This window comes from Myodes glareolus, chromosome 12 (genome assembly GCF_982192425.1).
Source record: "Myodes glareolus chromosome 12, mMyoGla1.1, whole genome shotgun sequence".
NCBI classification, from domain to species: Eukaryota; Metazoa; Chordata; class Mammalia; order Rodentia; family Cricetidae; genus Myodes; species Myodes glareolus.
Window position 1 is genome coordinate 31,850,565 of NC_142037.1, and position 15,098 is coordinate 31,865,662.

At 47.4% G+C, this 15,098-nt stretch overlaps 1 protein-coding gene across 6 annotated transcripts in view; it reads right to left on the reverse strand.

The window, feature by feature from the left end:
* Positions 1-15,098, reverse strand: part of Ptk2b (protein tyrosine kinase 2 beta) — a 126,844-nt gene that overhangs the window by 51,226 nt on the left and 60,520 nt on the right. For all 6 annotated transcript variants that reach the window (XM_048421737.3, XM_048421736.3, XM_048421735.3 and 3 more), the window contains exon 2: positions 7,935-8,175. In XM_048421737.3, coding sequence (XP_048277694.2) covers positions 7,935-8,138 — 204 coding nt within the window. In that variant the 5' untranslated portion in view covers positions 8,139-8,175. The remainder of the gene's footprint in view (positions 1-7,934; positions 8,176-15,098) is intronic.

A 15,098-nucleotide genomic window follows, 5' to 3' on the forward strand; every position in this document is an offset into this window, starting at 1 on the left:
GAATAAATCTTGACCACTTATTTGTATCTGGGAGGGGCTGAAAAATGGATCTAGGACGGAGATGGTGCCGGGCTCTGGTAATTCTTGAGATACATAATATCAACACATGGGCTCTGGGATACATGGTATCCCAGGCACAAGCCTGTCCTTTCCTTAATGCAGTCCCACATGAGAAGAAGATCAAAGGATGGGCAGAGCTGGGCACAGAATGGATCAGCAGGCATCAGCCAGAAGGACAAGACAGGTTGAGTTAGCCCTTCAGTGTGCTGCTGATTAGAGAGGAATATGACACTTAGACCTAGGGGATCATAAAATTTATCCTCCAGTTCATGGTTGGATTGGCAAACTGTGCATGCACACTGCAAATGAGTTGGGAATGGGGTAAGAGAAGAAAGAAAGGCAAGAAGTATGAGAAAGAAGAGAGAAAAAAAATGTTCCCAGCAGCTGACATCCTTGCTACTCATTTGCAAGGTGTTATCTTAATCTCTTTTCCAGACTAGCAAATTATCACGTTAAAGGGAAATATAATAACATAAGCCTCCATGGCCCCCACCAGCCACAGAGAGTCAGCTCCCAGTGAACACAATTTTCTGTGACTATTAAAGCAAAGGAAAGTGGGGATTCCCTTTGGGGAAGGGTCGAACACGCTTCTCATCCAAGCACTTAAGGTCTCTTTAGCAGCTCCCTACTCTCTGTGAAGACTTAGGCACAAAGGCCGGCGATTATTTTCAGACCTCTTCTGTTCTAAAGATAGGGTCTCACTGTGTAGCCCAGGCTGGTCTGGAACTCACCATCCACCTGCCTCCACCTCTGGAGAGCTGGGATCAGAGATAAGCGCTGCCACACCTGCTTTGCCATAGCTTTGTTTCCGCACTGAGAAAAGGTGGCGAGGCATTCACATTTATACAGAAGGAAGATGAGAACCTAGATTAAAAACGTGAAATCGCTGGGGCTGGAGATAGCCCAGTAGGTAAGAGTACTGACTATTCTCCTACAGGAACGGGATTCAGTTCCCAGCACCCAAATGGCAGCTCACAGCTGTGACTCCAGTTCCAGCGGATCCGACTCCTTCTCACAAAGGTGCAGGCAAAACGCCAATGTATGTAAAATATAAATAAAATTTAAAAAAAAACTTTAAATTTGCAGTCTGCTGCAGTAAGGATGCTGTGGAACCACAACACTAACGTGCATTGTGCAGAGCAAGTCTCTGCTGCTTTGCTGCATCACACACAGCTAGAGAGAGAGGGCTGGAGCTGCGGCACTGTTCTTACAGAGGGAGATGTGTTTGGCAAGTCGGAAAGGGCTGGCAGCGTTTTGAGAACTGGGAGGATGGTGACGAGACATAGAGTGAAACAGAAAAATTCTCTGAAGTCAAGACCACATAATGGGGGAGGAGAGCAAAGGGCTAGAAATCAGGGGAAGAAGAGACCAGTAACTTCAGGAGAATCCAAGGCAAGGATGCTGGGCCTGGGCCCTATCCCCACACAACCTGGGGACTATGTACTCAAATAGGCACTGAGCAAAATTGATCCTTGGTACCTGGATCAAGGTGGTACCTTGGTACGTCCTCTGCATTGCATGCTTGCCCATGTTCTGTTTCTATCTATCAAACCACTTTTGTATTGTGTTTTAAAGATTCATTCATGGGCATGAGTCAATATCATAGCCTTGGTCAGGAAGCCATACAAGAACAGGGAATTCACCCGGGTTTGGAGAGTGCCAGTGTCCAATGTGCAGGTGCCAGGCATTGGAGGCACCCAACAATATTTGTGGGATGGAAGACAGAATATTCAGGATGCTTTTCTGTGTGGTCTGATCCACGGTCAGGGTTCCACTCAGTGACTATCTATGACCTGACCAGTCCAAATTCTTTACCAAGCTCTTTCCAGAATCAGCTACTAATGGTGTTTTCACTGTTGCCAATTGAAACTAGGAAGGCTCCTCAACTACACTCAAAGAGACAAAACTGGGTGGAGGATGCCCTGCTCTCCAGCCAGTTTCCTCCAGCGTCGATCTTAGGGAATGGAGTCCTGTCTACCTGAGGCAGGCTGCGGCTCTTCATGCTTCCTCCGTGGTCCAGCATTTCTGATCCATCGCCGGAGTCTCGCCCTTCCAACCCCTCTGTTCTCTGAGCTGCAGTCAGTTCTTTCTGTAGACTGAACTGGTTAAGAGTGTACACTCTGGAGGTGGATTATCTGGGTTTGAAAACAAAACCCACCACTTAGCTAACTATTTGCTGAACTCCTCTGCACTGAGGTGCCTTAAATAGAAAGTCGAGATAATAACAGTATGTGCTTCAGAGGGGCCTTTTGAGAAGTCAGTGAGATAACATGTATGTGGGGGTTAGCTTCTATCAAACGAAAGCGCTAGCTTCTATTACCGCATTCGTCACCGCTACCAATGTCACTACCATTACCATCGTCATCGTCACCATCACAGTCACTGCTATCACTACTGTTGTTACCACTGTCACCTTGATCACTGCTAACACCATTCTGACTATCACCACCACTAGCATCACCACCACCACCGTTACCAGGACCACCACCCCATCATCACCACCATCATCGCTACTGCCACCATCGCCAATATCAATACCCCATCATCACCATCATCACCATCACCGCCCACCGCCATTGCCGTCATTCCTACCAACATTAGTGTCATCATCAGTATTATCATATCCGTGGCTATTCTACCCGACGCTGTTACCGTCTCTCCACAGACCTCTGCCTACAGCCATACTTGCCTCCCCCACATCTCCACCCTGTAACCTACATCATCCTTTAAAAAAGTAATTTCACATCATACATTCTATCAATGTTTCCCACGAGATGGGGTTAAAAGAAAATTATTAACATGAGTTTAATTGTCACTTTGGGAGCACTCAGGGCCTCAAACCTGCCATGTGCCTTCTCCGTTTAAGACTGTGTGATAACCCTTTGCTGGTAATGGTGTTACTGTCTTCCCTCTTTCCTGCCTTTCATGTTCAAAAGTGCTCTGCTATATTGGCTAACTCTCTCTCCATGTGCCAAGGGCCCCCTGTGCTGAAACTGCCCATAAAAAAAATGTCATCAATGACATGCAGTCCTGAAGACAGTGAGTCTATTATTGGCTTTATCTGAAGACTTTCTTTAGCATCATCTCACACTGCCAACCACTCCTGTCTTGGGCTCCCCTGCCTCTGTTGATTTCTCTTTTCTTTGACTACCTTTTCTCTCTCAGCTCTTTGAAATCTGGCTTCTGGAAGCCTTCTCTTACTCTGCTCATTCTTCATAGATGGCCTGGTGTTCTAGCATGCCACCCGCTGCATGGCGGTACCCAGACCCTCTTGTCTAGGTGCTGTCTTTCTGAGCTGCAGACCCACCTTCCTCCATAGGGGTGTTTCCAAAGGATTCCAAACACAGCACACGAGGCTGAAATCTCAGGATGCTTCCTCTCTCATCCCAGCACATGATGCCAGCACCCATTCTGCTGCCCAAGCCAAAGTTTGAGTCATCTTTGTCTCCTTCCTTTCACTCCCTCCCCACATTTAATTAGCGATCAGTTTCTGTTACTCCACCTTCCTGATGGACACGTATCTATTGACTTATCTGTTCCTAAGAACACTCTGTCCGTCCAAGTCCACATTTCCCTCCCACTATAGCTACCCACCCCCACAGCCCATCTCCCACACTCTTCCTCTCTCAGTCTCTTCTGCTCTGGTACAGAGTCTAGGGGTCACGGTGTGAGGGAAGCATGCCTTAGGTTTGCCACAAAATTAACAGGCCCTGCAACAAATGGAGGATATCTTTAGGCAAATGAAAAATGCCACATTGTGGCCCTGTTTTAGCAATTCATCAGGCAAAACAGCCCACTGAGGGTTCTGAGAAGTAGAAGAATGTGCTTGTGATGTGCAGGGTAGGGCTGGGGGTGGATGTGCTCTCAGGATAGAACCTAGGGTCTCCCCATTATAGAAAAATGCCTACCACCGAGCCACAATCCAGTCCTGGGCATTGCTTAACCAAGCATTTCCCAAGCATCTTTGAGCATAAATCTCTTCTTCAAGCCCACCTGCTTTTAGACGCCCTTTGCTTCTATCCCCTCTTTCTTCTTTCTTTCGTCCCTGTCTCCCTCCATCTCTCCCTCCTTCGCTCTCTTCCTCCCTCCCTTTCTCCTTCCCTCTCTTCCTTCATTTTGTAGTACTAGAGATAGAAACCAGTATCTCTTATGCCAGGTAGTAATCTCTTACGCCACATCCTCAACCCTGGGGCATACTCCTTGCAGAACGCCGTGTGCTCTTTTAAAATACAAATGTAGTCATTGTCTCAAATTGAAAATAAAATATATGAGTGGCTAAATAAAAAAAAAAGAGATGTCCCCCCCCCCCTCTGGGAAGTTAGCAGATCTCAGAGATAGCTGTGCAGGGCAATGACAGAACAGACAACCAATAGCTCTGCTTCCAGGGACCTACTATGTGCTAGATACGCCTCACCTATCATACAGCCAACAGTTCTGGTTCTGGGACCTACTATGTGCTAGGTACTTCTCACCTATCATATAACCAACAGTTCTGGGTTCAGGGACCTACTATGTGCTAAGTACTCCTCACCTATCATACAACCAACAGTTCTGGTTCTGGGACCTACTATGTGCTAGGTACTCCTCACCTATCATATAACCAACAGTTCTGGTTCCAGGGACCTACTATGTGCTAGGTACTCCTCACCTATCATACAACCAACAGTTCTGGTTCCAGGGACCTACTATGTGCTAGGTACTTCTCACCTATCATATAACCAACAGTTCTGGGTTCAGGGACCTACTATGTGCTAAGTACTCCTCACCTATCATACAGCCAACAGTTCTGGTTCTGGGACCTACTATGTGCTAGGTACTCCTCACCTATCATACAGCCAACAGTTCTGGTTCTGGGACCTACTATGTGCTAGGTACTTCTCACCTATCATATAACCAACAGTTCTGGTTCCAGGGACCTACTATGTGCTAGATACGCCTCACCTATCATACAGCCAACAGTTCTGGTTCTGGGACCTACTATGTGCTAGGTACTTCTCACCTATCATATAACCAACAGTTCTGGGTTCAGGGACCTACTATGTGCTAAGTACTCCTCACCTATCATACAACCAACAGTTCTGGTTCTGGGACCTACTATGTGCTAGGTACTCCTCACCTATCATATAACCAACAGTTCTGGTTCCAGGGACCTACTATGTGCTAGGTACTCCTCACCTATCATACAACCAACAGTTCTGGTTCCAGGGACCTACTATGTGCTAGGTACTCCTCACCTATCATACAACCAACAGTTCTGGCTCTGGGATCTACTCTGTGTTAGGTACTCCACACCTATCATATAACCAACAGTTCTGGTTCCAGGGACCTACTATGTGCTAGGTACTCCGCACCTATCATACAACCAACAGTTCTGGTTCTGGGACCTATTATGTGCTAGGTACTCCTTAGCTATCATCTCTAGTTCGTCCAGCAGAGCAACAGCTGGGCAGGCTCCCATTGAGAGAATCTGCACACAGATTCATTAAGTACTCAGGTCCAAGCCCACTCAAGCAACCTAGATGGAGCTCCACTGGACTGAAGTCCAAGGGGCTTTAAAGTCACAGACCGTAATGACAAAATGACATTAGAAGGTGATGTTCTGCCCATTGGAAGCATTGTAAGCAGGAAAGGTCAAAGGCTTGGATATAAGTTCCTAGAAGAGAGTTATCCCTCCCTGTCCCTGTGCCCCTCCAGACACTCTTAGCTGTTCTTGAGCTTGGGTCCACTGCCCTTACAATAGGCCTGTTGTGCACTCTGCCCTTAAATACCTGCAGAGCTTATCTTAAGGAAATGTTCAACATCCTTAGTCATCAGAGAAATGCAAATCAAAACAACTCTGAGATTCCATCTTACACCTGTAAGAATGGCCAAGATCAAAAACACTGATGACAACTCATGCTGGAGAGGTTGTGGGGAAAAGGGAACACTTCTGCATTGCCAGTGGGAATGCAAGCTGGTACAGCACCTTTGGATGTCAGTGTCATGATTTCTCAGAAAATTAGGAAACAACCTTCTTCAAGACCCAGTAATACCACTTTTGGGTATATACCCAAAGAATGCTCAATCGTGCCACAAGGACATATACTCAACTATGTTCACAGCAGCATTGTTTGTCATAGCCAGAACCTGGAAACAACCTAAATGCCCCTCTACTGAAGAATGGATAAGGAATATGTGGTACATTTACACAATGTGCACTACACAGAAGAAAATATAACAACATTTTGAAATTTTCAGGAAAATGGATGGAGCTAGAAAACATTATTTTGAGTGAGGTAACCCAGATACAGAAAGACAATTATCACATGTACTCACTCATAGGGGGTTTTTAAACATAAAGCAAAGAAACCCAGACTACAGACCTCAATCCCAGGGAACTTAGACAACAATGAGGACACTAAGAGAGACATACATAGATCTAATCTACATGGGAAGTAGAAAAAGACAAGATCTCCTGAGTAAATTGGAAGCATGGGGACCTTGGGGGAGGGTTGAAGGGGAAGGGGAGAGGCAGGGAGGGGAGCAGAGAAAAATGTAGAGCTCAATAAAAATCAATACAAATAAAGAAATAAGTACCTGCAGAGCCAACACACAACCCCCAGGAAGAACTCCCCTGCTTCAGAACTATGTGTGGGATCCTGTACATACTGTACAGTAATACTAGTGCTGTAACACCAGCCCTCAAGAGGCTGAGGTACAGGGATCATGAGTTCACGATTAGTCTGGGCTAGAGTGAGTGTGAAGCCAAACTGGGCTATACAGCAAGACCCTGCCTAGAAACCAAACCAACAGCAACTCTATGCTATCCCCTAGCTCCTGCCCACCTCCAGATTGCCCAGGTGAGTGCTCTACACCTTCCATGACTGTGGTCACCTTTCCTTTGGACATCTATAAATATAGCTCATGCTGCTTGTGAAGCCCGTGTATTCACTGAGACAGCCTTCTTGCCATCATCCACCATTTCCTCCCCTTGGCAATCATATTAACTTTTGGATGATAAATAACTGAGTTGAGCTAGCAGTGGCTGGCATCAGCTATGTACAGAAATGGTGCCCCCGAGCGAGACTCTAGTGTCAGCCGAGGAGCGAGGGAAAGTCCCTCCTGTAAGGTGGGCAGGGCCTCCTCTCTTACAGGCTCACACTTTCTCATCAGAAACCATGGACTGAGAAAAGAAGACCCTACTCAGATCAACTACAAGACACAGGAGTCCACGGAACCCCAGCAAGGGTGCTCACTGGAAGGGACGGCCCGCTCATCAATGCATTCCGCTGTGGTGTGTGAAGCATGGCGTGCTCTGTGAGAGACAGCACATGACCCTTGCAGCCAGGACCACCATAGCACTAACGAAAGAGGCCACAGGTGAAGTTTATGGAGACTGACTTTTGAGACTTTAGAAGAGCTGGTGACACAGAGCCAATTTAGTTTCCTTGGATTTGGGGAGACTTCCCCAAGGTTCCCAAGTTCCTTTGTTCAAATTGTGAGCCCTCTGAGGGACTCTTCTGAGGAGCAATTTCTCTTCCCTTCTCATTATGTTGAAGGGGTGTTCTGGAAGAGAATGGTGTGTTCTCATTGTGTCCACTCATGGGAGAATTCCATATCACGTATGTTGAGAGGCCGACAACATGGACTCATACAGTAAGTGTGCAATAAATGCAGGTTAAAATCAGCCAGTACATTGTGATCCTGCCTAAAGAAGTGGAGCGTGCATACTTAGAGGAGGCTGGCACAGCAAGCTGAAAACATCTCTCCTGATGCCAACCTGCCCCCTGCCTAGAGAGTGCTAGAAGAGCCTGCTGGGGTCAGAAAAGACTGCTTTCCTGCCCAGGATGTTGGAGGGCCAGATCAGTTTAGAAAAGCACACCCTCCACACTTACCTGGATCTCCGTCTGCACTGTACATTTGACCAGCTTGAAGTTTTTCCCTGGGTTGAAGCTATTGCTGTAGAAGCAGACCTTGAGGATGCGCACGTCTTCCTTCTCTACGTCTACTGGGACCACCACCATGGGCTCCGGGGGGCCCTCGGGCCGGCGTAAGGTGCCCACTTTTACTCGACTCAGGGGCTCAGACACCCCGGACATCCTCTCAGGCAGCAGCTAGGACCGGCACATTGCAGTCCTGCAGAGACAACAGAGACAGCCCCAGAGTGAGCTCACAGACCTCATCTCCCAGACTGGCACACCCCTAAGCTCCATGACTGAGGCCACAGCCTGTTCTCTTGGTCCCGACTGCCTCCTGTGAGGTGGAGGAGTCAGTTGCCAAATATCCAGGTGTAAAATCCAGACTCGAGGCTCTGTCTTCTAGTGGACCCGTCTCCCGCCCTGTTCTCCGCTGACACTGACTTCCAGGCAAGAGGCCCACACTTAGCACATGCAGCAGCTGTCGGAGGAGGCGGCCGCAGCATGACACAGCACAGAAGAAAAGATAGGGAGGGAGAGACACCAACAAATGGGAGGAGGGGAACAGGAGCGGGGAGGAAAATCTGAGAAGAAACAGAACTTGGGACTAGATGGCCCCAAGGAAATGAACAAAGAAGACGGCAGAGTGCCCAGATCACGACCAGGCCATTAGCTGGCTGGTCTGCCCACAACCTGAATACGAGCCAGGATTTTCACGTAGGATGCTTGGATCTCATAGGAACTCATCACGTAGAGTATCCAGTATCACAGGAAGGTCCAGCAAGCGGGGAAGCCCCCCTCCCCACTGTTTAGTGGGGAAAGTTGTTTTGCATGACAGGTGGGGATAGCCTGGGCGTCTGCACGAGGCAGCCAGTACGGGCGGCTGCCTGCCTTGACACAGAAGTAAACTATGAATCCTTGTAAACTGTAAGAAACTCACCCCAAATCTCAGCTGCGCTTACCCTAGCCTCTGCATGACACAGAGCTACCAAGGACTTACTCTGTTGATCGAAAGCCACGTCACATGCTCCATCCTCAATCCACAAGGCAGCATGAGAGAATTTACTTCAGAAAGCAGTCTGTACTCTGGCATGTGAGCCTACATATGCACATGGGTATGACGGCACACACACACACACACACACACACACACACACACACACATGCTAAAAACTACATCAATACAATTATAAAGCAGGAAGTCTCCAAAGGAAGGGAGGAAAGCTGTTAGTTGTAACTATGCATCGGCAACATTTGCTAAGGCTCATCCCGGGGTCCCCGACATACTTCCAGGCTCTGTCCCCAGTGCTGGCCTTGAGTGTGTCTGTGATGATGACTTGGTGTTCTTAATTTTCCAACAATTTTTCTAAAACAATCACGTTGAAGTTGGGTGTGATGGCTCCCACCTGTCAATTCGGCACTTGGGGAGCCCGGGAAGAGAGATTGCCATAAATGTGAGGCCAGCCTGGGCTACAGAACCTTGTCTCAAAACAAAAACCATCCAGCATGTTCCAGAATGAGTTAGGCCCTAGTACTGAGATATTGAGACAAAAAGTGCCCCTTCTCACATGAGTGTGGCTTTAGGGGGAATTGTCTAGACCAGGAACCAGGGCAGGGATGGGGGGTGGAGGGACACACATGATAGAGCTGGCAGTATTACAAATACAGAATCAAGTATTTTAGAAGCAGAACATGGCCTACGGTTACTTATTTATATTGAGCCTGGAACCAGAAAAGAGTTGATCAGTCATTAACTCTAAGGAACTACACCTTTAAAACAAAATAACAGAGACTGGGGAGGTGGCTCGGCCAATCAGATGGTTTCTGTGCAAATACGAGTGCCTGAGTTAAGAGGACCAGCACCCTCATAAAGGCCAGACATGGTGGTGTGCTCCCATGACCCCAGCACTGGGGGCAGCGGGAGAGAAGCAGGCGGGGCTCTGGAGCTTGCTGGCTAGTCTAGTTGACCCCATGAGCTCTCCATTCAACAAGAGACCTTGTCTCCAGGAATAAAATGGAAAGTGAATGAGGAAGACATTCAAAGTTTACCTCTGACCTCTACTTGTATGCGTGCACACACACCCCACATGTACATGTGTACAGACTCCCACAAAAGTGTACCTATAACATTCACACACACGACAACATCAGAAAAGGAGATTCATTTAGGAAGGGACAAAGGAAGTGGCATAGGATGTGGGAAGAAACAAGACATGCCACTTAGGTCAGGGCAGGCAGAAACGGGGAGCAGTGGGCTCAGCACTCACAAGGGCAGCTACAGCTTGGGACGATACTAACAGAGAGGAGAACTTGTGTGTATGTTCTAGAAGTCGATCTGTATTTGCACACCCCTTTCTACTACGCATTCTGGACCCTGCTCTGCAGTAACAATCTATCTGAATTCCCCTTGATCTAGAAGGAATCCAGAAGTTAGTTGAGGGGTTTCTGCAGGAAGCACCCCTGGGAGTATGAGAACAATGTAACATGGAAGGGAGGACAGACAAAGAGAGAGCTGGGCGCTGAGGGTGCCTTTGTGGAAGCCCAGTTTCAACCTGCTCGGAACTGGAGGGCCCCGATGGAACATATCTCACTCCTCGAAAATAGGGGTATCTGGGAGCATCTATTCCCACTTCTTACGCTCAGTGTCCCCGGCACTTCCAGTCAGTTCTGCACAAGGGAGAGGTCAGAAAGCCTTTCAGCAATGATGCAGAGCTGGCAGCTGGGGGATAAGCGAGAATACCGAAGAGGCAGGCCTGAGGGGATCCAGAAGGGATGATGGCAACGCTGTTTTAGGACTGAGATGAGGAACATGCTTTGTCCCTAAACAGCATAGTCCTAGTCGGGAACACAAAGAAGCAACTGCATAGAATTCAGCAAGTCATGCGGGCCTGCCGGCTTCAGGATCTGTTAGGTCTGACAGACATCTATTTGGACATTGTAATTTGTTCAAGGCTCTCACAAGGAAGATTCTGAGACAGGCATCTGACCGGGGCAGTGGAGTGACCTACAACACTTGACCCCAGGGACCTGACCTTACCTGCAGGGCACTGAATGTTTGCAACAACTTTTATGTTCATATACTCAAATTCTAACCCCCAAGACGCTGCTATGAGGAGATACGTGATATAGGTAGGTCTTTCTATGTGTTACTTTCATTGGTTAATAAAGAAACTGCCTTGACTTTTGATAGGACAGAAAATTAGGTAGGCGGAGTAAACAGAACAGAATGCTGGGAGGAAGAAGGCAGTGAGGCAGTCCCCATGATTCTTCTCTCCGAGACAGCCACAGGTTAGGATCTTTCCTGGTAAGCCACCACCTCGTGGTGCTACACAGATTACTAAATACGGGTTAAAACAAGATGTGAGAGTTAGCCAATAAGAGGCTGGAGGTAATGGGCCAGGCAGTGATTAAAAGAATACAGTTTCCATGTAATTATTTTGGGTAAAGCTAACCGGGCGGGCAGCGGGAAGCGGCCTGCCGTTCCTTTAACAGGTACGAATGTTGAGCTGTAGAGCCCCAATGAGTAGGATTAGGGTTCTTTCAAAAGGAACCTGAGGGAGCTTTGTCACCCTCTTTCTGCCACAGCAAGAGGTCAACAATGTGTACCCAGGAAGAGGGCCTCACCCAAACCTGATCATGCTGGCACCTCAACCTTGCATTTTAGCCCCAAACGTTTTTTTTTGTTTGTTTGTTTGTTTGTTTGTTTGGAAGCCAGGCTGTCTTGTTGGAGCAGCATGAGCCAATAGAGACAGAAATCCCAGTGCTAACGGCGAAGGCCAGCAGGTGGATCTTTGCGAGACCATGAGGAGACCTGGCACACAACAGACAACCCCCTGCATCCATAATGTAGAGAGCAGGGCACATCTGAGTCTTTGGCAATCCCACGGGGTGTCTTTTCAGTCTAAGTAGCATCCTCATTCAAAGGGCCACAACTTCAGACGGGCTGTCCTAGACACCCCAGATGCCCCTGGAATGCTGGGGAACAGTATGAGCGACTACTTTAAATAGGTCTAAGGTATCGGTAAGATTCAAACGCTAATAGTGAGAACTGGGGACCCCTCCACATCCATGTGTCATGTGTGAATTGGATCTTCAGGCGGTCTTTGTTTATTAAAATACAATTGAAATACTACTACACATGTGTGTCACTGACTGATAAGAAGAGTGGAGGAAGCAACCCCGGCTTGAAGATAAAGATGGAAAGGTTGAAGCCTGTGCCTAGACAGGACCGGGGCCAAGTGGCAGGGACTTAGGAATGAGACCTTCAGATGGTTCCGAGCCCAAGCTACTACAGCCGCTCATATAGCAAGAGCTAGCCAAGAGGGTGAGAATGTGGGGACCCTGAATGTGGCAGCCAGTTTTCGGAGACAGCCTTACCATCTTTTATAGAAGGAAACAAGGGACTGCGCCCCTCGTTATTTATTCAAAGAAGTAGAAAACTTAACAGCTACACATAACACCTGCTTGTGGAGGTGATGGCAGTCTCATCTGGTGCGGGATAATTCTGTATTCTGTCAATTATATTTTAAATAAATGCTGATCAGCCAGTAGCCAGGCAGGAAGTATAGGAGGAACAACCAGACAGGAAGTAGAGGTGGGCAATGAGAACAGGAGTATTCTGGGAAGAAGGAAGCTCTTCCTGCAGTCCTGTCTAGACACAGAAGAAGCAGGATGTGCCCTGCCCCGCTGAAAAAGGTACTGAGCCATGTGACTAACATATACTAGAATAATGGGTTAATATAAGTTATAAGAATAAGAAGCCTGAGCTAATGGGGTAATCAGTTTTATAACTTATGAAGACCTTCTGTATAATTCTTTGGGACCTAATGACTGTAAGAACTGGGCAGGACAGAAACCCCAATAAGCAGGCCCTCATGTTACACTCATCGGTAATTGCCAAAATGTGAAACTAGCCAAGATGCATGGATATGCCGGAAGATCCCTGGGGTATACTGGCCAGTCAGACTAGCCTACTTGGTGAGTTCCAGGCCAATGAGAGGCCTTGTTTCAAAGAAGGTAGATGATACTCCATTGTTAGGATCAAGTCTCTATATGCACATGCACACTGGTACACACATACTCCCACACACATGTGCCACCCTCCTTTATACAAACATGTGCGTGCACACCTACACAAACACACACAAAGAGAGAAGAGTGTTCAAACCACGAGATACATGGAAGAACCTTAAGTCTTTTTATTTTTCTTTGAGACAGGGTCTCAGTGTGCATGCCAACCTGACCTCAGACTAGCAGAGATCTGCCTGCCTCGGCGCCCTGAGTGCTGGGATCCAAGCTGGTCCCATACCCTGCTAAACGGATATTTTTTTAAGTGGGAGAAGACTCTACATACATCCTCTGTGGCTCCAATTGTGGAAAAGCAAAAGTCGGGAGAGAGTTTTAAGACTGGCAGTTGCTGACGTGAGGAGAGGGGGAAGGATGACAGCTCAGAGAACACTAGGACAATGGAAATGTTCATGGTGATTCCATAATGGCAGGCAAGGACCTTTCCACACCTGTCTCTCTCACAGGAGGCATGGGAAGGATGAACTCTGATGTTAAACTGCAGAGAAGGCCACAGCGGCACCAGCAGATCTTCACGGGCCGTAACGACTGTCCCACCTTGGTGTGAGATGCTGGTAACAGGAGAAGCCAATGGGCAGCATTATGGGAATTCTTTACATTTCCTGCAATTTTGCTGTAAGCCTAAAACTACTCTTAAAAATCAAATATATATATATATATATATATATATACATATTATATAAATACTATAATATATTTAAAGGTACACCAATGAGAAACCACAGCCTGATGAAAATGAGAGCCACACCCATCTCCCAACTTGACCACAACAGTGTCTAGCTCAGTGAACATCTTGTCCCCCAACCTGACCATGACCAAATATGAATAGTTTGCCTCTTACCGACCAGCACCCACACCAGCTGACAAGTCATACATTGCCTGTAAGCCCAGAGGATGTGGCCATCTGATCTTGAGCAGTTTCCCCTGGCCCAGCAGGCTTGTGGCCCACACAGCTCTGACAGAAATATTTTAGCAAAGTCATTCTGGTCACCCACAGTCTGCTTTTACCTTTAGGCTCCTGTGGGACTCTCAGTTCTGCATTTTGTCCCTGAGAAAATACATTTGCAGTAGGGACTTCCAGAATGGCTATGAATTCTAGAAAAATCTTAACACACACACACTTTGCCTATCAATCCTGACAGATAGGCAGGAACAAAGAAGCCCATTTGACAGGTGGGAAAATATATCTGAGAAGGTTTAAGATGGTGGTCAAGGATTCATGCCTGTTAAGAAGTGAACTTGAGGGCTGGAGTTCTTGTCCAGCATGTCCAAGGATCTGGATTCAATCCCTAACATCACACACATACACACATGTGCACACATGCACTCACAGAGGCAGTACCACCCCACCGGTGACAAAACTCTACAAGCACAATGTGCCAGCCAGCATTTACCAACCCAGAAACAATCCTGGGCGTTCCTGTGAGACATTGTCTCTACCGGTCCTAGAAGAACCAAGAAGGAAAACATAGGATTTGAGTTCAAAGACCCCCAACCCACAAGGTGGTGCCCATATCTCTCCTAACACACGATTGTAGCCCAGACTCCCCTCAGCAGATAGCAGACTGCAATGAATTATCCAAAGAATTACTCTTCTGAAGCAGAGTGACTGGAAGGTATAATTTAGGGAAGCCAGTTCTCCTGGTCTGAGATTCACCCTCGATTTTCCAGTCTCCCCTGCTCACTCTGCCCGTGCCCCTGTCCCAATTTCCAAGATCCTATGAAACAACTTAACTTTTCTCCACCTCCAACATGGAGACAATAATACCCTGTGTCCCTTCTACAAGACCCAAGAAGATGAAGGAAGAGAAGTAGTGAAAGCGCATTGTTAGCAACAGGACACAAAACCAAGCTGTCCCCCACGGCTGTCCCTTGCCAATACAGGAACATTCCAAACTCTTATGTGCCTACTACATTTCTGTATTTTGTTCATTCCCCCTGTAGCTTTCTATGGGGGAAGTTTACATCTTCCATCTATTACCCCCCCATGGTGTAACTATTCCCACCATGGCAGATTTCAAGCTACCAGTGTATATCACTGAATTCCAAGTCAGCACA